The 23,139-nt window shown below is 42.8% G+C and overlaps 1 protein-coding gene across 1 annotated transcript; it reads left to right on the forward strand.

Moving 5' to 3' along the window:
• Window positions 1-1,014: 1,014 nt before the first annotated feature.
• LOC109462662 lies at window positions 1,015-21,473 on the forward strand. Its single transcript, XM_019759221.1, has 20 exons — window positions 1,015-1,222; window positions 1,962-2,090; window positions 2,121-2,260; window positions 4,267-4,355; window positions 5,938-6,064; window positions 7,329-7,406; window positions 7,993-8,081; window positions 8,487-8,560; window positions 9,120-9,196; window positions 9,623-9,709; window positions 12,753-12,838; window positions 15,023-15,100; window positions 16,264-16,324; window positions 17,373-17,466; window positions 18,106-18,626; window positions 19,055-19,232; window positions 19,548-19,633; window positions 20,001-20,090; window positions 20,508-20,642; window positions 21,063-21,473. The coding sequence occupies exons 1-20, from the start codon at window positions 1,015-1,017 to the stop codon at window positions 21,231-21,233; spliced, it is 2,598 nt and encodes an 865-aa protein (XP_019614780.1). The 3' UTR covers window positions 21,234-21,473.
• The last annotated feature ends 1,666 nt before the right edge of the window (window positions 21,474-23,139 follow it).

The raw sequence follows: 23,139 nt of genomic DNA on the forward strand, positions 1-23,139 counted from the left end.
TATCTTAACACTTTCCCATTAGGCTGAATAGCTGTAGGCACGACAAGGCTCAGTCAGGGCTCAGTTCGTAAACCGAGATCAACACAGAACCTCCGCAAGCCACGCATGTCATCATAACTTCAGATTGCTGGCGGTTTAATAGTTGGACGACTATTCTGGCAGACTGGCTTGCTGAAGTCGAGGACTAGCTGATATGACGTTTTCCTGAGTTGGACGCGTTTTGAGGCTCAGTCAGGGCTCAGTTTGCAAACCGAGACCAACAGAGAACCTCCGCAAGCCACCAAGTCACCATATAACTTGATCGCTGGCGGATATATAGTTTGGACGACTATATTTGCACGGCTGTGGGTGGGCTTGCTAAAGTCGGGGAGTAGCTACTGTGACGTTCCTGTGAGTTGGACGCGTTTTCTCTTTCCCTTTGAGGCTCAGCGACGACAGAAGCCACCGCAAGCCACCCATGTCACCATATCTTGATCGCTGGCGGCTATTTGGACGACTATGTTTGCAAGACGGTCTTGCCGAAGGCTAGGACTAGCTGATATGGCGTTTTCGTGGGTTGGAAGCGTTTTGAGGCACAGCCAGGACTCAGTATGTAAAACGAGATCGACGGCTACCCATGTTATCATATGTTGATCGCTGGCGGCTATTTAAGTTGGACGACAGACGGGCTTGTCGAAGTCTAGGCGTAGCTGCTGTGACGTTTCTGTGAGTCTGAAGCGCTTCTCCTTCCGCGCTTTGAGAGCTGAGGAAAAGTTTGAGGAAGGCTTAAGGTTGACGCTGTGTCCACATCTCTCCTATCCGCACACAGGGCGTACAGTTTGCCAGTGGTTATACAGACGACCCAGTGTTACTGTGTGGATGGCAGCGTGGGTTCTCTATCCGTGCATGGCGGAACTGTTACTAGTGTGATCAGTGTTGTAAAAACACACGTACGGTACGGCGACATACAGACAACGGAAACATCTTTAAACAAAAGCCGTGCGTGCTAGCGACAAGCAAATCCGGAACCCGACCATGCTCGCACTACCAGAGGAAGGAACGACGGAGGAGGAACAAGACGACTTGAGCCCCTTGCTAAGTAGGAGGCCGTCTCGCCAAGACGTCTCGAGACGCCACCTTAGACGTTTCTCCGTCATGGAACAAGGGAACGCCGACGCGTCTTCGAGTAACTCGAAGTGTCTCCTGCAGCCGCCACTGAGGAAGCACAGCAGTGTAGGACCAGGTATGTGACATTGCGGGGTTCAAGCGCAACCAACTGAGAAGTTTACGAGTCTGGACCTTTTGGCCTTGCTGTTTTAATAGTACGCTGGGTTCGTGAGCTGGCGGACCGGGTTCGAATCCTACTCGCCCCTATATACAGTATGTTTCAGTGGTTCCCATGCCAGCCCTGTGAGTTATGGCAAAATGTGCCTCACAGGGGTAGCGAACTCGAAGATTCAAGGCCGAATCTAAAAAAAGAAAAGGGGTAGTAGTGTAACAGTGGGGTTCAAGCGCCACTTACTAGCCACTCTATAGGGTCTGGACCCTTTAGCCTTGTGATTCGTTCGTTTGGCTCGGCGCAGTTTCGAATTCGGGAACCCTAACCTGAAGACTGTACTGCTTCATTTCCAAGCAGACCTTTATCAAATTGGCCAGGCAGTTACCATTTCGCCATGTTACAAGGTACCATTTCGCCACCCAAGTACATGTAACTGCCTGGTAAATGAATACAGGCGTGCCGATTTGATACTGTCTTTGCAGCCACCAAAAGATCTGTTAGAGATTATGTACTACTCGCCCCCATGTGTGTTTTCAGGTATCCACGTCCGCAGACGCTCTTGTATCGGAGGGCAGTTGCTGACTGCAGGGCCACGGGGCAGGCGCCACTGTCTGGCGAGGGCACGGCCCTTCTTAGCTGCGGTCCAGGGTTCGAATCCCGAAAGCCAGAAGATTGTACTACTCGCCTTCCCTGTGTGTTTCAGGTATCCACGTCCGCAGACGGTCGAGTATCGGAGGGCAGCTGCTGGCTGCAGGGCCGAGGGGCAGGCGCCACTCTCTGGCGGCGGCCGGGCTCTGCGGTCCAGGGATCGAATCCCGAAAGCCAGAAGATTGTACTACTCACCCCCTTTTGTATGTTTCAGGTATCCACGTCCGTAGACGGTCTAGCATCGGCGGGCAGCTGCTGGCTGCAGGGCCGCGGGGCAGGCGCCACTCTCTGGCGGCGGCCGGACTCGCCCTCGCCCTGGTCAGGAGGAAGAGCTCCGTCTATCTGCAACAGACGGTGAGCCGGTGTTTCTTGTTGTGTGTGTTACAAAGTAGAGTGGTGAGGCGGTATCTCTTGTTGCCCTGAATAATTTTATCACGGTGTTGATGATTGAATAGAAAGGTTCTTCATTCACAGCACATTTTTAAACACGTGCTGACGTTTCGATGACCGTCTGTCATCTTCTAAGAACTTTGCTATTCAGTCAGGTATCTCTTGTTGTGTAAGTGTGTGTGTGTGTGTGTGCGTGTGTGTGTGTGTGTGTGTGTGTGTGTGTGTGTGTGTGTGTGTGTGTGTGTGTGTGTGTGTGTGTGTGCGTGCGTGCGTGCGTGTGTTTTGTCTATATAAAATACAGGGGATTCATTCATCAAGCTAACCGACATCTTGCACACGCAGTAGTCCCTCAGTTAGAATATTCCGGCCGCGGAGCCGCATAGTTCCCGTTTAGAATTTTTATTTAGACGTTTGTGTGTGTTTGCCTATATAAAGTACAGTGGATTCATTTGTCAAGCTAACCGACATCTAGCACACTATATACAGTTGTCCCTCTGTATGAAAACATCTGGAGACCCAAAGATCCCGTTTAGAACTTCAAACCTTTCCTAAAGTCTTCAAATAATATCTGTAACATTTCTTCACATGCTTGCCTCCTTTGTTATCAAACGTTGCTAAGTTATGGTGGTCCACATTGAAGAAAGGCCCGTGTTCGCAGATTATGTTGGCTTTTCCCTTGGGCATTCTGCTTTTTATCCTCGATGGTTTTGTGTTATCCTCTTGCTTCATCTACCTAGCTTTCACTTCCACTAAAGGGATTACGCTTCAAGTAGACGCTTAACGGTATTGAATAGTGCGATATCTTACCAGTCACGCAAGAACACGTGCTTGCTATTATCAATAGTATATGCACGATAATACCACAGCAAAAAAGAAGCGCCAACAATACAGACAAAAAGTTTCTTCTCTTGTATGGTACAGTAGATGTAGTGTAGAACTCTTAGTGCGTCACTCTTAGTGTGTCACACGTTTTGTAAAGCCCCTGTCACACATTCAGAACCTTCCCCCGACCACCAGCCGACCAAGATTAGCTAATATTCGGGAACAGGCTGACCAGATTAATGGTACGTCTAGCTTTCTATACGAATCTAATCAAATTTGAGTTAAATTTGAGTCAAATTTAACCCCCGACTACTACTGACATGAAGCAATCGGCTGTCGCAGTCGAAAAGTAGCCGACCAGGCCGAACAAAAACAAGAACCACTGCCGACCTTGGTCCCTAATACCACCCTGAGACAAATTGTATCAAACGGAGAAACACTCGCTACTTTCTGTAGCAATAGTAAACGCAGCTGGTACACATGTAGCAGTTAGCGCAGATAGCGATCTGGGCTGATGACACAGGGTTATTGTTGCGAGTATCCCCCAGTTTTACTGTGGCGATAAAGTTTATACACACACCGGGCGAACACAGGATTGCTCTTATCGATTAAACTCTTCTAACCTGGCTCGTACGGAATTTTGAGGCTCCAAACAACATTTAGCCGGCTTCTGTTAAGTACCACCGTTTCTGGGGTATATATGGGTGGGGCGCAGTCAATACAGTCCTGATGCTGTACATAGTGTTCAGATTGTTCAATTGTATCCCCACATTTCATGGCGGTCGTATTGGACCTTGCAGGGTTCAATCAAGCCCAATTACTTACAAGTGGATAAAACACTGCACCACTAGGTCGTATCAAGAACGTTGTATCACATGAAGCTCCTTGGTCGTATGAAGTTGTAATTGTGCGTTTAGGTTTTGAAAGGGCGGCCCCAAATTTTCTGCTGTGAGTTAGATACGTACATGTAGACTTTAGTCTGAAAACCGTCCAAAAGGCTCTTCTCACACATAAAGGAAAACTTATACTTTATGGTCTTCTTATTGACTATCCAATCATAAAAAGACAGCATTTAGCATATATTTACATAGACATCTTTCTTTCTAATGATTTTATTCTATTTTTATTTTTTGTCTCTCCGTCTCCAGGCGCTCCAGTTACTGCGTAAGTTCCGTCGCGCGGCCCGAGTGGTTCTGGTGTGTGTCCATCTCAATAGGCTGTGTCAGGCGGTACAGAGGTGAGGGGGCAGGGTTTGATCGTTGATTTATTGATAAGTTGTTCGATATCAATTGATTGATTGATCTATTGGTTGATCAGCTAATTAGTTTGATGATTTGTCGGTTCGTTGGTTGGTTGGTTGGTTGGTTGGTTGCATGAATTGGCGTATGGATGATTGATTCATTCATTGACTGATTCATCATCCATTCATTCATTCATTCATTGGTTGGTTATTTGCTCATGCAAAACAGAGTAAAAACAGCAACAGTGTTGGCTATGGAAACACTGTCAGTTCTGTCCCTCCAACAGTAATCCTTAAGTCCTTTCTAAGTAGTAACTAATCGCCTTCTTAACTTACGTCGTGACCTTAAGTCCCTGCCAAGGTCAGGTCTTAACTTGAACATAGAGCCAGGTGAGGTTCTTTCACAGGTTATAGTCCAGGTTTTGTGACCCTAAGCTAGCCTCTACCAGGCTTCGGGAAGCGGCTGGAAAGAGTAGGAATATTCCAAATAGACAGATAACATGCCAGGGGAGTTGGTCAGCTAAAGGACTATAACTGTATCCTTTAGTGGACTAACTTCCCCGGCACGTTGTCTGTCTATTTGACCAATTCCTACTCTTTCCAGCCGCTTCCAGAAGCCTGGTAGAGCCTAGTTGTCACTAACACTTAAATGATTTCTTGCATAATCTCTACGTGTGTCCGGTTTATTTGCGATGAAAGTCAAGAGGCCAAACAACAGAAAACCTGTCCGTCCGTACGCCTAGTCAATCATACTTCATATTAGGGGATGAAATGTTGTTTCCACAAATGTCAGTAAGAAGTGATTTAACTCTAAATCTGCTGAAGCAATACTGATATGACACAAACATGGAGCTTAGAGGAAGAAAAATGGACTTGTTGCCAACAAATTTGAGGATTTCGTCCTTTATAAAAACTTCTTGACATCAATCTTGAATGTAAACATTCGGCTTGTGCGCCATTTTGGACGACACAAAACATTTCTGCTGCCAGGCAACGTTATAATTATTTTTTATATCCTTTCGACATAAGACAGAAGAAGATTTATCAATTCTTTCGTTTCCAAAATTATAGGAGTAAACTAGATAAACAAAAGTACATTAAAATGTACACATGTTTATAAAGCTTAAATCCTGTAAAGGGTCGGAACATTATGCTTCATACGTGTTGCGTGTTTCCAAATGACCTTTACTATCGATTTTGACATTGAAGTGATTTCAAGATGGCGGTTTTTGTTATCGAACCCTTTTCAGGAAGCACACGAATGTACTTTAATGTTTCCCTTTGACCACCTAGCCGTAACGATACTCCAACATGCCACATGTTCTCCCCTTTAAGCAGAGGCATCTAGAAAGAAATCATGTTTTCTGGCCGACAAATGGAATTCTCTATTCTATATACCATAATGTAAATACCAGTATTTCATGCAATTGTTATCCAACTTGCAAAAAATGATTTTAGCTACAGGCATATGTACCAATTTGGCTTCGATGACTGCCATTGTACAGCGTCAATAATAAACCACGAATTCAACAATCGTATTTTTTTTGCAAAAATCACTAATTTTTACCTATTCCCACAGAATAAAGGACAATGAGGCGGACACAGTCAGCTACCTCCCGTCGTCCTTTGCGCGGGGCGGAATGGACAATTTCACAGGAGTGGAGAATCTCATGTTCAACAAGGCGGACTACAAGGCCGATAGAGACGTAAGGAAGAATGTCACAATTTTAGGCACCGATTCCGACCTTAGAACAAATGTAGGTCGTGTATAAGTTCAATATTATAACGATTAGAACAGGAATAGAAAGTGATTCCACATTACAATCGTTAGAAAAGGGTTATAGAACGTGATTCCAACATTCGAACAGGTATAGAGCGTGATTCGAACATTCGAACAGATACAGAACGTGATTCGAACATTAGAACAAGTATTATTCGAACATTCAAACAGGTATACAACGTGATTCGAACATTCTAACCATTAGAATAGATATAGAACATGATTCCGACGTTCGAACAGATAAAGAACGGGGTTCGGACGTTCGAACATGTATAGAGCGTGATTGGGACGTTTGAACATGTGTAGAGCGTGATTCCAACGTGTTTTCGTCAGCTTGAAACCGTTCCGCCCAATAGACAGTGAAGAGAACTGAAAGATGTGAAAGACTCCGCGTGTTCCGTGTCAGGGCTCCGGTATGAGCCCTTTGTTGTGACAAGACAAACCCTCTGGGTTGTAACCAAACATGTTCCGTAAACATGCGCGGCGACGGCGGATTGTTGGGACCAGGTGAGGCGAGGAGATGGCTGTCACCGTGTCCCAGTTTCTATAGACCGCGGCTGTTACATAGTCTGTACTGTACACACTGGTGTGATAATCTCTAACAGATGTTGGACATTCGGAAAAGCTGCATCACAAACAACAGGGCACTCCACAGAAACCATCAAAATGTGTCATTGAATTCCAATCCTCATCATCATTGATTTTAAGGAAATTAGTTCACTTCAAATGGTCGAGATTGAAAACCCCAAATTTAATACCTATTTGGCAGCTGCGTGACTTTACTGGGACCTCAATTTGGCTCCCCGTCCTTTCCTATATGACTTGCTTTCAATCATTCATTCATTCATTCATTCATTCATTCATTCATTCATTCACCTATTCCCTCATTCATTCATTCATTTCCTAATTCATTCACCTATTCCTTCATTCATTCATTTATTCACTAAATCTGCAGTATTGGCTCCTTTGACGTTCCTTTATAACAATGAAGAGATTCATTCATTCATTCATTCACTTACTCAATCTGCAGTATTGGCTCCTTGGTGATGGACGTCCCTTTATAACAATGAGGAGTTTCATTCATTCATTCACTCACTCACTCACTCACTCACTCACTCACTCCCTCACTCACTCACTCACTCATCCACTCACTCATTCATTCATTCGTTCATTCATTCCTCCCGTCCCAGAGCCTCCGTCTGTCCGAGACGTCCCGAGCGGTCCTGATGTCTCCACCGGCCGGCAGGACTGACGACCAGATCGACCATGTGAGACCCTGTCTTCTTTTCTTTACTTTAATCTCCAAGCAGATCATACGGTGACAAGACAGTATCCATTGGTCAGAGGAGTGTCCATTAGCCACCGAAGGTGGCCTTGCCAACTCCTCTGCGTGGCTAATAGATCGATCTTGTCACCGAAAGGGATCTGCTTGGAGACTAGACAGTTCACTTCAGAGATTCAAATATGCAACTTGGGTTAGTTTAGCCATCCTTAGAGATATACACATTAGCGGAACTCGAAATTTAAAAAGCTCTCTCTCCCAAGTTAAGAGGTACACACGCCTATCATCTTGTGATCGCTCTTTACTTCACTCGAGGTATCAAATCTGCATTTGACCACTCCAAATACTAGTAAGTTGTTTGCCTTGTACAAGAGAGACGTTCTGGAGTATTAAGTGCCACTGGAGTGTTCTTAAACTCTTAAAAAGCGTTCTAAAAGAACTAGGTGATTTCTTCCATCAGTATGTATCGCTCTCAAGAATTTCTCATTAGGCGTTTTTTTTTTTGTCATTTAGCTTTTAATGCGTAAGTTTCATGTTCCTGAACATTGACATTGTCCGTTGGTCCTGTGCAGGTACTTGTGGAGCTGCGGAGGTTCAAAACGTTCAGTCAGAACCCGATCAGCATGCAGAAAACTTTCTGCAAGTTCGGCTTCTACCAGAGGTAAGGGTTTATCGCACCTGTTGTCTATATAGAATGAAAGACCTTTATTGTACATTTTTGCTCATTTCAAACTAAGTACAGGTCATTGTAAATAGCGATGGTAGACAAAAATATATCTATAGTAAGATATATAGATTGCTTGTATATGTACAGGTTTTACTGTATATCGAGGTATATCTGGAGACTGTAATCTCCGAGCAGATTCTAGGGTGGCAAAAGACAGTATCAAGTTGGCCATGCAGTATCCATTGGCCAGAGAGTCCAGTACGTATTGGACCCTCTCTGGCCAATTTTATACTGTATTTTGCCACCATAGGGTCTGCTTGGAGATTAGGTTGACTGTACGATGCAGGACGCTGTCGTCCCTACACTTACCGAATGTTTTCTCACTTCGATTTGTTGCAGTTACGGGCCAAAACGCGCCATTGTGAGACAGGGGCAGATTTCTCGTCTCTTTTACGTCATTATTTCCGGCTCAGGTAAGTAAAGAAAAATTTACGTCATTTCCGAACATTTGTCATTGTCGCCGTTAAATAGCCTGTCAGTTAATTTTCGATCCGAACAACAGACCGACGCGAAAGCTGTTTTCGTAGAGAGCTTAAAGGCAGGTTGTGTACTTTGTGTATTAACGAAATAACAGTCGCATAGTGAAAACAGGTCTGACTACTGTAGCAAAAATATCTTCTGTTTTCCCTCAAATGTGGTGGCGTATTTGAAATGGTTGCATTATATTAACGAATCACTTGCTGCAAAAAATACAATACAAAAAAATAGAAATACTAGTAGTAGGCAGTCATGTAAGAGAAACCAGATTAACATAGCCCCAACACTTGTCTGGTGTCTGTTTTTTTCTCATCGAAATTTACCAAAAGCAAGAACAGGGCAAGTATGAGATTTGCTTCGTGCTATATGCTGATCGTTCTTTGTAATATGTAATGGTAGAAATACTAATTAGCCCCTTTCTTAAGAATCTAACGCTGCCGGTTCATTGCTCGAACCATAATTGAAGAATCACAGAATCCGTTTTTGGTTGTGCAGCCATAGTGACGACGTGGGACGCCGACGCGCACAGACTCACGGTACAGGAGCTCAGGAGGCCCGGGGACACTTTCGGGGTGAGCGCGGTTTCTGGGACCCTATCTAGCTCTTCAACCACTTAAAGTGTCTGGTCCTTCGCTGTTTGTATAGTTTATACTATCTCTCTTTCCCCTCCTCATCTCCCCCTCCTTCCCTTCTCTCTCTCTCTCTCTCTCTCTCTCTCTCCCTGTATGTACATATGTATTTGTTTGTTTGTGTGTGTGTGTGTGTGTGTGTGTGTGTGTGTGTGTGTGTGTGTGTGTGTGTGTGTGTGCTTGTGTATGTCTCTGTCAGTGTGTGTGACAGTGTGTGTTCGCGTGTGTGTGTATGCATGTACCAGTTTATGTATACGAGCGATTGCTGTTTTGTTTACACCATATGTACATGCAAAATATTTGAAAACATATACAAAGTACCCCTTACGACGTCTACACGAACTGCAGCCTAACTCTAAACTGTTTCAGGAGCTGACTAACTCCGCCCTCCGGGAGAAACGGCAGACGTCAATCATCTCCAGGGGCGACATCGAGCTGCTGTCCATCAGCGCTGAGGTGGGTGGGACTTCTTGTCTATCAATTACAGTTTACGTTTTTGTTAATGTATCCTCTCAGTATGTGTAAGTGGTAGCGTTAAAATAAGTTTTAGTTACTGGGGTGCGCTGCCACTTTGTGATGTACTTTGTTCCTTAATGTGTGAACAATAAATAAAAAAAACAGGTGAGACCGTATCCAATATGTAGGCCACCATTGATTGGGTTGGCTGTCAGAAAACGGTACATAAAAAAAGGGGCACAATCCCGACAGAATTTCTGTGGAGAGTACTTCTAAAAGTAGCGTTAACGTTACAGGTGCCACAACCAGTATAGTGAGTTGTCATGATCGTCAGATCCGATAGGTGTCGTTGCTGCATTGAGAATGTTCGAAAGTCTGGGTGTCAACCTGTTTAGTGGTTGTATAATCTCTTCTTGCCAGTTGGGAGTTAAGCCTTAGTAACCAATACGTCACTAAACATCGGCCTAGACTGGATTCCAGGCTGACTCCAGGGTCTACACAGGCCAGCTCCTCGGCTCCGGGGCCAACATACCCCCGGGGAAATACTTAACACCCAAACTCGGGATATGGACATATATATTTCTTCCTCCGAAGGGTAGACCAGAAAGGATTGCTATCGCCTCTCGTGCTATGTGTCTACATCTAGTCACACAGCGAAGATAGAGAATAAAGAGCCTGTTGTTGTCAGCCTCACTACATTACATTGTCGAGCGCAAAGAATGTAAGTGGGACAGGTGAGGGAACAGGTGTAACTACTCCTCCCCGTGTGACGACGCCCCAGCACCCTGGCACCCCGGTTTTGTGTTCGTTTAGTACCGTGTGAGGGAGCTAAAGTCTTCCAGATCGGTTTGACACCTTAGGAACTGTCTGTGACACCTCAAGTGTCATCTGTGTTAACAAGTCGAAATGAGGCATGTCTAGCCTCTACCTAGCCTCTACCAGGCTTCAGAAGCGGCTGGAATTGACCAAATGGACAGATAACAGCCTCTACCAGGCTTGGGGAGACGGCTGAAAAGAGTAGAAATCGGCCAAATAGAGAGGTAACATGCCGGGGGAGTTGGTCCTCTAGACAGTACAGTTTGCCGCACCTAAAGAAATGTACTCTCTAGCAGACCAATTCCACTGGTATGTAATCTGTCTATTTGGCCAAATTCTACTCTTGCCAACCACCTCCCGAAGCCTGGTAGAGGCTATGCCAGTTGAGTTGGTCCGCATAAAGGAATGCAGTTTGCCGCTTATACCTTTTTTGCGAAATTTTGCAAACAAACAGACAAACTGCAAAATATATGTTGATCCCTTTTGCCTTGCAAGTTTAAGTTTAAGTTTAGAATTTTGTAATTGTTTCGTCGCTATCAAACAATCCATGGAGCCGTTGCACCAACAGTGTTCTGCACTCTGCAAACTCACACAGGACAACCCGAACGTAACGGCAACATGGCGAATAAAAGTCGGACTCGGTTATAGATAGAAACCTTAGCCTCTACCAGGCTTCGGGAGGCAGCTGGAAAGAGTAGAAATTGGCCAAATAGAGAGATAACATGCCAGGAGAGTTGGTCCGCTAGAGAGTACAGTTTGCCGCTTGGTGGTCGGTTTACCGGTTATACGAAATTTTGCAAACAAACTTACTAACTAACTAACAAACAAAACAAGCCCCTTTTACCTTGCAAGTTTAAGTTTAAGTTTAAGTTTAGAATTTTGTAATTGTTTCGTCGCCATTCAACTATCTATGGAGCCGTTGCACCAACAGTGTTCTGCTCTCTGCAAACTCACACAGGGCAAGCCGAACGGAACGGCAACATGGCGAAAAAAAGTCGGACTCGGTTACAGACATAAATCCTCAAGTCGTTTTAAAAACAACACGTCGAGCCTTGAATGAGTCCAGTCTCATATTTCATCGGAATATCACAACATCTCCGTGGCCATTGTTGTAAAGAAAGGCTCGTCTCACTAACATATACGCAAACACGATATCGGGTATCACAATGTGGTTACCACACACCGACTTACTCTCCAAGCAGAGGTTTGGGTTTTGGCTTATTATTGTTAGTCTCTACCAGACTAACTACGCTGGCTATATATAGGAGAATATTTTCCATGGGAGTTTGGCCGCCTTGGGGTTTGACTGGCCTCGGAGGGAAAGAAACTACCTCCCCGCGGCCGGATTCCCTTGGCCAATTTTACTCTCTTTTTTGCCGAATTCTACGATCCATATTCCCATAGAAAGGTCTGGTGGAGGCTATATTTTTGACGTGTATTTAGTCTTTTTTTATCGGCCTTTCTTTTTGCACTGGTATCTTGTTTTACGCCAACCCAAAAAGAAAGAAAAAAATACCAGCGTAAAAAAACAAAGCCCGATAAAAAAGCCTAAAAACGCGACAAAAATAAGCCAAAACCCAAACCTCTGCTTGGAGAGTAACACCAACTACGATTTTAATATATTAAACATGATACAGGGCCATTCAATACTCGGTTGGTCTGCATCAGTTAGGTTACCTAGCAACAGCGTTAAAACGCTTCGCTCCGCCCCCTGACTCTGAATGGACGGGTCCGAAAGGTGTGAATGGACGTCCGGTGTTCTAGCCGACTTGCGGTGAAAGCGCCCTGGGTAAGAGATTACCTGTGGCCAAGTCGGGCCGCATTACTTCTACAGTGTTTAACTAGTCACGGCCTGGTTTACAGGTCTTACTACTGTGCCATATAGTACTAGCGGCTGGCTGCGTGTACTGTATGTGTGTGTGTTTTCTCTCGCTACGCTGAGCAGACCTAGTCTCTACCAGACTAACTACGCTGGCTGTTTATACATAGGAGAATATTTGCCAGGGGAGTTTGGCCGCCTTGTAGGTTTGACTGGCCGCGCTCGGAGGGAAAGAAACAACGGTCCCGCGGCCGGACTCCCTGGCCACATTCATACTCCTTTTTTTGCCGAATTCTACGATCCGTATCCCTGTAGAAAGGCCTGGTTGAGGCTAGAGTAGCGTGAAGTCTGTGTATGCCGTAATTTAACGTTGTGCTGATGGAGTCGTGGCGGCTGTCCCGTGTACAGGACCTGGTGGACAGGGCTACCGCCAGCATGCCGCCGGAGAACACGCTGGTCAGCGCCGGAGACTTCGTCAAGAGCCCTTTCCTCAGGTGAGAACATCTTTCAGGTTCTTCCGTAATTCCTCATGTTTTCACGGTACTGTTACGTTCACTGTTTTCACTGTCACTTCTGTACCATGAACTTATAATTCGGTTAACAAGATCGATCCTGGACTTTCTTGTTCCTGCACCTGTCGCCACAATGAATATATAGTTCCGTGAACATGTCCATTTTTCTCAGACCGTGAACGTTTGCTACCGTGAACATAAAGTGAATTACAGTCTTATGTCTCTTAAGAAATTAAGGTGGGTAACAAGACAGTCGGCTGGAAAGAGTATAAATCGGCCAAATAGAGAGATAACATGCCAGTGGAGTTTGTCTGCGGGGAGAAAACATTTTGTCACAAAATGTCTCTCTATTTGGCGGATTTCTACTCTTTCCAGCCGCCTCAGTACTGAGCATACATGTACTATAGACTAAATTAGATTGAGTGGACAGCCTGAAATAGACAGGCATCAAACGTGAACATGGATTTGAGTCAAATATCACAACAATGTGTACGGGACTGGTATAAATTTTAACCGATAACCTTTTGCGAGAAACAGTATTTTGGGTTGAAAGGCACCAAAACTGAAATTACTTTACTTGTCTTTTAAGTCTCTTAAGAAATTAAGGTGCTTAACAAGACATTTATATGACTCTTGAGGTGACTTTTGGACAGTTATCGCACTATACTGTTTGCGGTTGCAAACGGTAGTGTGTTAATGTGTTTTCTTATCAGAAAAGAAAATGTGAAGGAGGTTCATTAATGTCTTAAAGATTTGTTCTGTTCCAACTCAAGACACTTCTCAGTTAGACACCATAAAATCTTAAAGATTCTCCCTCTTTAAGTCGGTCTTAGCGTTTCTTAGCGAGGCCCTTAGAATCGAGGAAAACAAAACACTGAGGAAAAATAAACAGTGTCAAGTGTCCTTGCCGAAATCTGTTGACAAGCGGAGATACAATGGCTGTAGGAATTCTACATGTTTGTGTTGGGGCTGCCAGGTAAGATGGCTATTGTCTTCGCTGTGTTCTTACAAGACTCAAGACACACAAGGCACCGCCTCGCTCCCACCTTCCCCAACACTCCATGGGAACTTTCTGTAAATACACCTTCTCAAAACAACGTCTTGAGGCCTTTTACCCAAGACGCGCCAATTTCTGGGTGCTTAGGTGTGGGAGGGAACTGGAGAGAAGTTTACGTTTACGTGTTAAGCGTACTCTCCAAGCAGAGGTTTGGTATAATACAGATACCGTTACATATATACATCGTCAAGTACAAGTAACTACAATTAAGTAAATTCGGTTTCTTCTCGTTTCTTAGTGATGGCAAAAAGGTAAGAACAGGTATGTTTAAATATAGAAGGTAATAAACTCGGACGATATGCCAAAATGCTTTATGGTAACCTTTGGCCGAGGTTGCAAGCTTCAAGTGCTTGGTACGCTTTCTAATAGTTGCCCACTATGTGTCATTGCCGAGCTAACATTATTGCTTCTATACACTATAACTATCTATATGTGTCACCTGAAGTTGTCAACCAAATAAAGGGTTTGTGACAAGTATTAACATCTATGTGTGCAGAGGATTTAACGTATATTTGCACATTGCAACGTGTTTACTACTCCATTGTGTGTTGAACGTGATATTTCCTAGTTATAAGGATTAACAATTAGTAATAGTCGGCACGACAATACATAAAGTCGCAGGTTGATTATTACAACATAAGGTTTGGTAAATTTCCGGACGTGCTAGTTTGGGTAGTACCAAACCCTGATGCTATACGCGTGTCGTATCCATGGAGATGGTTTGTAAACTTTGTTCTCTCTCAATGGGAACAGATGGGCTTGAAATCAAAGGTGGTCCAATGGCCACTGACCACTAAAATTTAGGCTGGGACAACTAAAAAGACAGTTTGGGACATTTTTGGGACAATCGAACCATTGTGGAACCACCCTGACCGAATTATGTAGAAATGAACGGAGAGAGAAAAGGATTGATGAATAGATTGATAAACTTAAAGTTTATTGCACAAAAATTGTAACTTACAGTAACAATGGAAGACAAAGCGTTTGATAGATTAGATTTGCAAGACTATGGCTACTCACATTAATATAATAAAATCTAAACACAGATTCTAAGCTATAAACTATTGATAGAAGACACAATGTACATTGATCTTTCTCTGTTTTTGCAGGGGTCTGGATTTTCTCCAGGACTGGCCGGTGGGAGTTCTAGAGGAGAGTCCGGAAAGCTGCATGTTTCAGTACGCACTGTGAGTTGTGGTACATTCTTTTAAAAGGAAAAAAAAGTTCTTTTGTGTTGCACATGATTTTATTACAAAGATCGAGGAAATGAGTAGAACTAATCTCTAAGCAGATTTTTAGGTAGCCAAATCGGTATCCAATACAATGTATATGAAACACTTTTAAACTATAAACTCCTTGGATACTGTAGCACCTTTTTTACCTTCGCCAAGAAGGTTATGTTTTCAGTAGCGTTTGTCTGTGTGTGTGTGTGTGGGGGTGTGTGTTTGTGTGTGTGTGGTTTAGCAAGATAACTCGAGAAGCAGTGGATGGATTGGAATGAAACTTGGTAGGTGGGTATGACTTCATGAGACCTAGAAATGATTATTCTTCCTTCATTCGGACATCATTCCTGCTTCCTCTTAAAAGCTTACAAACAATTAACGACGAAGAGAGCCTTTATGGAGTGGTTAATACTATGTAAAACAAAATTTTATCCACCTTTTCAACTTACAAATCCACTTGATAAGCTCTTAAAATCCCCACTACACTACACTGCGTTAAGATCTAGGGTACCTGTTCGCCAGTAGTGGCGGCTATACCGTAAACAGAACCGTGCCTATATATCTAGTTCTATGTCTCAGAATAGGTTAGGGTTAGGATCAGACACAGTTCAACTTCTGAATAGTCTCCGTGTATCCAAGAACGTACTAGATTTTGCCCCATGCCCCTGTTTTGAATACGCCACAGTGTCCTATCCATATCTACATGTAAGCATGGTTCTGGACAAAGCACGGTTCTGGAAACAACAGTCTTGCTGCTTGAGTTGTGTTCTCTGACCTTGAAAATAATTGGTCTGAAGAGCTTTGCGGGTGACAGACTAAAGTAGCTCCGTAAAATCTCAAGAATGACCGAACATGTTAAGAGGTTTTTCGAGTGGTTATTTGGAGACCTTCTGTCAAAACATGGCGCCAGTTGTTTTTGTTGTTGTTGTTTTGACGATGATAAAATCAGTGTATTTTCCACGTCAATTTTCTAAAACTTCCAAGGTGCCAAGGCGATGTGAATAGACAGAAACCTTAAAGTACAAAATGTAGTAATCAGCCTTAATTTACAACATTCCACCTGTGTTGCTAATAACTACGCAAAGATGCTAACAAATTTTTCCTGTGTTAACGTTACACTCCTCCAGGAGAGGCTCTGTTCTCACCAAGGACAGTCAGAAGTCAGACTGGATCTACGTCATCACTACGGTAAGGGACAGCTTTCTTATCTTCAAGCAGATGTAAGAGAGTATCTCGAAACTTCCATCCTATGTTTCATCCTGGTTATCTTGGTAAAAGGCCCCTAGTTATGTACTTCAATATACAGTCTCTTTCTCTCCCTTATAAATGTGTCGGTACATTTTAGGAGGCCCGACTGTTGGCAGATTGGCAGAATAGCCCGTCCCTGATCGAATGCTGTTCCATATCGAACACTGTTCTATGTCGAACACACGTTCTATTTCGAACGGAGGTGTTCGAAATAGAACATGGAATTCTAAATAGAACAAGGAGTTAGAAATAGAACAGGGGGTTCGACGTGTTCGACTGGGATTGGCCTTGACACCGGGCAGTTTCAGAACGTTACAATGTTTCCTCCCTGTATCTGCTTGGAGACTGTACATTCCATCCTCTTTAGTTTAGCAATGACCTCGGTGACCATGAAACGGTGGGAGTCATGGGTCTCCAGTCGTCTGTAACGCGTTGCCATGGCAACGTTGGAAACGTACCTCCCCTACACGAGACTCACACGACTACGTTTTGTATCGTCCTAAACAAAGGAAACTTTCTTTTTCCACTTAAGCCTAACACATTTATGCTAACGTTACATACATTTCGCTTGTCGTATAGAGATTTTCTTAAGGGCTGTCCTCGAAAATCCAGCAACAGAAACATCTAAAAAGGAAGCGTTTGAAATTTGATATGTTTATTTGTTTATCCTTGTTAAGTCAGCTGGACTTTGTTACAAAGCTTTTAATCCTTGGATACTTGTCTGTTAATCCTTGTTTTGTCAACGGGATTATCTGGATTTAGCCTGGATACCAAACTTATTTTAACTGCCCAGTCTCTTTCGTCCTCTTCGCAAATAGAGGACGAATTCGAAAGAAACGCGGCAGCGAAAATAGTTTTGGTGACAAGGGTGATGTCGACTAGCTTCTCGAATGGATGAGTAAAATTCCTACATTTCCAAGGAGACGTACACCAAGATAGTGTGTCCTTGTTTCACCTTCTTAAACTTAAAATCATCCCTCCTTAACAGGGGAGCTGCACGGTCCTTAAGGAACTGAAACTGGTCCAAGTCACCGGGAAGAAGAGAGGCAAACGGAAGAGAAGCGTATTAGACGATTCTGAAGGTACGCAATTCCTGGCTAGATGGCAGTTACAGTATTTGTCCAATCCAATATCAATGGAATGTCAGACGAAATTCATTTCATCTCTAACTGTCCATTTTATGACGACATCAGAAAACAATTATTTAGCACTGTGTCCAAAATGCTCCCTTACTTCCCCACCATTCCTTACCACAAAAAAACAATTTTACTAATAAAATCAAAGAACCCACATATTATAGAAGAAGTGGGTAAATTCGTCTTCCACTGCCTAAAAAGAAGAAGTCAAACCCAGTAAAACTAGTACCATGCATGTTGTAGAATATAGTATAATGCTAGACGTAGATATAGTCTCACATACCACTGTATTTTCTTTCTTGATGTTGTTTGTAACTGCAATTAGCCCTCGGGCATGTATTTGCAATAAACTTTCTCATCAATATATTTTGTTTGTATCGTACTGTTGATTGGCTATCACCACATGAAAAGATATGCAACTAGCATATATATTATATCGTTAGTGTTACAAAAATCAACTTTCCGAGCGTTCTATAACATTTCGTTGCAGTTGTGCACAAATTAAAACTTTAACCGTGAATAAATTAATCAAATACAGAAACTATGTCATCGATCCTTTTAACGTTTTTCAATATTTGTTTTCAGTGATAGACAAGTTTCGGCAGGCGCACTTGAGCAAGTCTCTCCCACCTCTCTCACATCGCTACAGCGACAGGAAGACGGTACAGAAAATAACAAAAACAAACAAACAACAAACTACCGAACAAACAACAACGCAAAACAACAACAACCTCCAAAAACTCACCGACTGGAGTAACAATACTCACAAATCTCTCACAGTAGACGACGAAGAACTTAGACGAACACAGTCAAAACTGTCTGATATATCTGAAGAGAAAGACAGCGTTATAGATAGAACAGAAGCCGAGAAAAAAGACGGACAGACTAACACAGAAGAACCCATCCCGGCTATACAAGTGACCAGTGCCAGTCCAGAGAGGATTCCGTATGAAAGACCTTTGAAAAAGCAGTTGTCGATAAGGTTGCCGGCTTTGGTAGACTCACCTGAAGTTAATACAGAGATCGACAGAGTCGACCCTGCGAATTCGAAAGGGACGGATGGACCGTCAAGGATACCGAAGCTACCAGTCCTTGAAATGAGCCGGGTAAGGTTTTATGTTCATCACTTTTATTTCAAGAATAGAAGAACTATTTTATCATACTAGCTTATCGACTATGTTGTGTCTAAAAAGTTAACACTAGGACCAAGTCATAATCGTAATACGCGCAAACTTATGGCATTCTTCAATGGGATAAGATTGTTAAAAATCGTACATTTAACTGTCTTGCTACTGCCTTAGACACTTTTTCTGAGTAAAGAGACTCTTTTTACACAACCAAGTCTTTTATTCAGCCGACGTTTCGTTGACAGTCTGTCACCTTCCTCAGGGACTGGTTCACATTGCACTGTAGCACAGGTGGTGCTGCTATCATCGGCTGAATAAAAGACTTGGTTGTGTAAAAAGAGTCTCTTTACTCAGTGTCTTATCAAACTGATGAAACTATTCACGGAACATCTCTTTCTCCCCAACAGGGGGCGTATTTCGTCCAAACACCTCGGCCTCGGCCCGACGGCCCCGGGAAGCAGGTGACGTCACGCGTCGGCCGTGACGTCAGGGGTAACGACAAGCCGGCCAGAGTCGGCAGGGCCAAAACTATCGTGCAATCTAGGGTACAGCAGGGTCCGAGAGGCATGGACGCTATTTCACAAGGTATTAGACTGTATCATCAATCATTCACCAATCCATCATTTGATTAATAAATCAAGCCTCTGTCTGCACAGAATTTGTGGTAAAAATGGTATAAATATGAATTAAAAAAAGCTTCAAACTTCAATGATGTGCAAACAATATATGTAATATCTTTGGGACCGCATTTGTATTTTATTTATTAATACTGCAGCAGCGACACCTAGTTGCAGTACGAAGTATAACAAGTGTCGGCTTGTAAAAACCTTGGTTGTGGATACCTTTGTTATATAGTCCCTTACCATGTAATCAAAGGATTCACGGAAAAATATTTTTCAGTTGCTGCTCACAACCGGCCGCGGAGAAAACTGCCGCAGGGCCTCACGGGTAAGAAACGGGTGACGTCACGGCCAGGAAAACCACAGGTAGTTTTGAGAAACCTTAAATATGATAAATATAGTAAAAAGATGAATAATAAGGCCAGGGATTTCATTCAGCAAATAAGGTCAATGACCTGAACCAGACGTCAGTCACCATGGTAACTAGTGTTGGGTTACATCATGTTGCAATTTTATAGTAGGAGGGATTTAGACCCCAGTCACCGTATATATGAATGTGTTTGAGTAAGAATTAACAGAGCAGGCCATATGCGAAGGTAAACATTATGCATTTGCTTTCTAGTGTTCAGTGTTGAAGTATAATTGTACTAAAAAAATCAATGGACAAAACAACATTATGCATTTGCTTTGCAAATGTTACCTTTCTAACATTTTGTTGTTATCACCTTTCCAGCTCCCGGCCCTGACGAAAACAAGACCAGCGCCTACTGAGAACAAGTCGGTGTTCGTGACGGTCAAAACGCTGGGGAAGGGGGCCGTCTTCGTGAGTTAACTTTCTCATGTTGCTTGGAAAAATATTTTTTTTCACGCTAACAACAGGCGTCTTAATTGCACTTGGTTAAATGATTTCTTCGGGTTTTGTCCAAAGATCTGTTTCTACTCGTCTTAAAGTCAGTACTTGAAAAACTGTTCAAGTAAATTTCGAACGCTAAAAGAAACCAGTTGTTGTACTGAGAGGTTGTAGATATAGATGACAACAATCAGTTCCTGGATGTCTCTCTTTTCTCAGTCTGTTAGTTCGTCATTTAGTCGATCTTGTCTCAATAGTGCGCTTATTCTAATGATAAAAAGAAAAGCTGTTTAAGGTTTATTCATATAAATTGTAGCCTTGAGGTGCATTCGGACCTTGTTACATGACGACAATCAAGGAGTAAAATTACAGCACTACTGTGTGTTTTAGGGTCTGTCCGACTTCCTGTTTGATGAGCAGCCGAGTCTGATCCTGGTGAGTAACGGTGCCGAGTGTGTGATGATCTCCAAAAAACTCTACAGGAGACACGCTAACGACGAGCTGCTCAGGAGACTCAGGACGCAGGTGGGTTTGTGTATTTGTTTGCTTGTGTGTCCTTAGATATTTGAAATCAGTAGAGTTGTACTAGTAGGAAGTGCAGAGTTCGTGATGATATAGGTGAGGATACAGGTACATATTTGTTAAGTTAAGCTTCGCAGAAGGAAAACGCATTGTCTTTGCCCTGTTTCTTCTTCTTCTTCTCCAAACAAACAAGGTCAATGACCTGGAGCAGACGGCTGTCACCATGGTAACTAAAGCTGTAGCAGACACTCTGTGGTGTTGGGTTATGTTATGTAGCAGGACAGAGCTGGGGGTGTTTGTCCGCAAAATAAACAGAGCAGTAGGTAGGCTACACCATGTGAAAGTAAACATTATGTATTTGCATTGCAAATGTTACATAATGTTATATAGTTTTAATATATGAATTAACACATTTTTCTGCAGATCTACCCGTTCCCTAGCGAGCAGGAGCTACAGCAGAACCTGCGCGACTACGTGGACTGGGAAGCGTACCGGACCGACACGTACGGCGGGCTGGTCAGGAGCGCGCAAAGAAGGAGGGAGAAGAAACAGCAGTACACCGTGCAATACATGGGGCAGGAGTGTTTCAGATAGGGAATATCGTATCCATAACCGGGACTATCTAGTTCTATATCGTATCCATAACCGGGCCTATCTAGTTCTATATCGTATCCATAACCGGGCCTATCTAGTTCTATATCTTCTCCAGAACAATACATGGTACAGGAGTGATTTAGATAGAAAATATCGTATCCAGAATATCAGGATAGTCACTATGAATGTAAATCCAGCACCAGGGACAGGACCAGTGTGAAGTCACTAGGAGGATAGTCAGTGTGAATGCATGTTCAGCACTAAGGACAGGACCAGTGTTAAGTCACTAGGACTAGGAGGATAGTCAGTGTGAATGTAAGTTCAGCACCAGGGACAGGACCAGTGTGAAGTCACAAGGAGGATAGTCATATTCTGGATACGAGTGGACTATCCAGACCGTGCCTAGGCATGGTTCTGGATAAAGCACTGTTCTGGATAGTCTCCGCGTATCTAAAAACGTAGATTTGCCCCAGCACGGTTCTGGATACGCGTGGACTATCCAGGGAATTCACTACCTAAAGAATTTTGAAGTTGAAATTTCATTTCTTCAAAGCCAAATTTGTTTCTCAAGGTATAAATGTCCTGACAGCCAGAAAGATAAATTTTAATTAAGTCAAGTCTTTTAAAATATTGGACTCTAAAATGTACTGTTCTGATCTGTACTTTCAAACTGTCAAGACAGGACCATGTTGTCAGTAAAAGAACCACCGTCCTATGCAAAGATGGGACGTTAAGCCACTAGTATGTCGCTCTCAAAGAGCCAATCTTGGGAAAAACCCTTTAACACAGCAAAGACAGAGATTGATATGCTTCGATGAGATTGCTGTCTAATTTGTGCACATCATACTGTAATAAATGTATACATGAGTACATATTAAGTAAATGAACAAACGAACAACATGTAGCAAAATGTTATTATTTTCCCATTCAAGTTGACATTCGTTTTACAGATTGTCAGAGATGCCATATCTTAATATATAAAGTTGAACTTGAAGGAAGCATACTCTTAATAAAATCAAGTAGCAGTATCAAACTTGCAAGCTGCAATCATGAATATCAAAATAAAAACTTTACACACAGCAAAAATAAATGTTGATGATAAAACTATCGATAAAATGTTTCTGATTAGTTTTTAAATCAAACACACCATCCTTCATTGCACTTTTACCATACTGAAATCATCTTTGCCGGTTTTCCACTCTTTATAGGCCACATACAGAAATTCATTTCCTTAATTCTCTTTTAGTAACCATATAGCCGGAGGTCAGGATTAAATAAAATCAGGGGTGGGGAAAAACTTGGATAAGGCTCCATTCACACATTGAGAATATATGTGCCAATAATAATACGGTGCAGGTACATTTTCTCCTGGGTCTTTTCTCTCATTTCAATTGTTGATTTTTGTCTTAACAGGGAACCAATAAGTAAAGACTTGCATATTTTTAATGACTGACTACGGACAATACCACCAACTAAAAAACGATGCAAAATCTCCAGGACAAACTCACTAAATATCAGGATTTTAAGAGAAAAAGAAACTTGCAACTTCAGTCTTGTATACCCGCGTTATTTCAGGTGGTCTAATTTCAAGGTGGTCACAGACCCCTTTTCTTGCCACTTTCTTCCGACCTTGTCTCTTTCTTATTGTGTTAAAAATGTTATCATCAGCCAAAGACATGGGCAGTGCAATTTGCAACATTATGGCAGCCTAATGTAGCAACTGATATAAGTATCGCCACAGATTCAGAACTGTTACAATACAATGTCTACCATGTTTACAATGGAGTCAGTTTGCAAATGTGGACAATTGGTATAGCTCTGCCACATTTTTTTCAAACATTCATCTTCTCAAAGTCTATCACAAGGTGTCAACATATTTTTGACTAATACAAAAAAAAGTATTTCA

This window comes from Branchiostoma belcheri, unplaced genomic scaffold, assembly GCF_001625305.1.
Source record: "Branchiostoma belcheri isolate BF01 breed outbred unplaced genomic scaffold, Haploidv18h27 scaffold12, whole genome shotgun sequence".
NCBI lineage: Eukaryota > Metazoa > Chordata > Leptocardii > Amphioxiformes > Branchiostomatidae > Branchiostoma > Branchiostoma belcheri.

Coding starts and splice junctions, on each gene's coding strand:
- LOC109462662 (XM_019759221.1), top strand. CDS start 1,015: ATGCTCGCACTACCAGAGGAAGGAACGACGGAGGAGGAACAAGACGAC. Junction 9,710..12,752: donor TGCTGTCCATCAGCGCTGAG/GTGGGTGGGACT, acceptor TCCCGTGTACAG/GACCTGGTGGACAGGGCTAC. Junction 12,839..15,022: donor GTCAAGAGCCCTTTCCTCAG/GTGAGAACATCT, acceptor CTGTTTTTGCAG/GGGTCTGGATTTTCTCCAGG.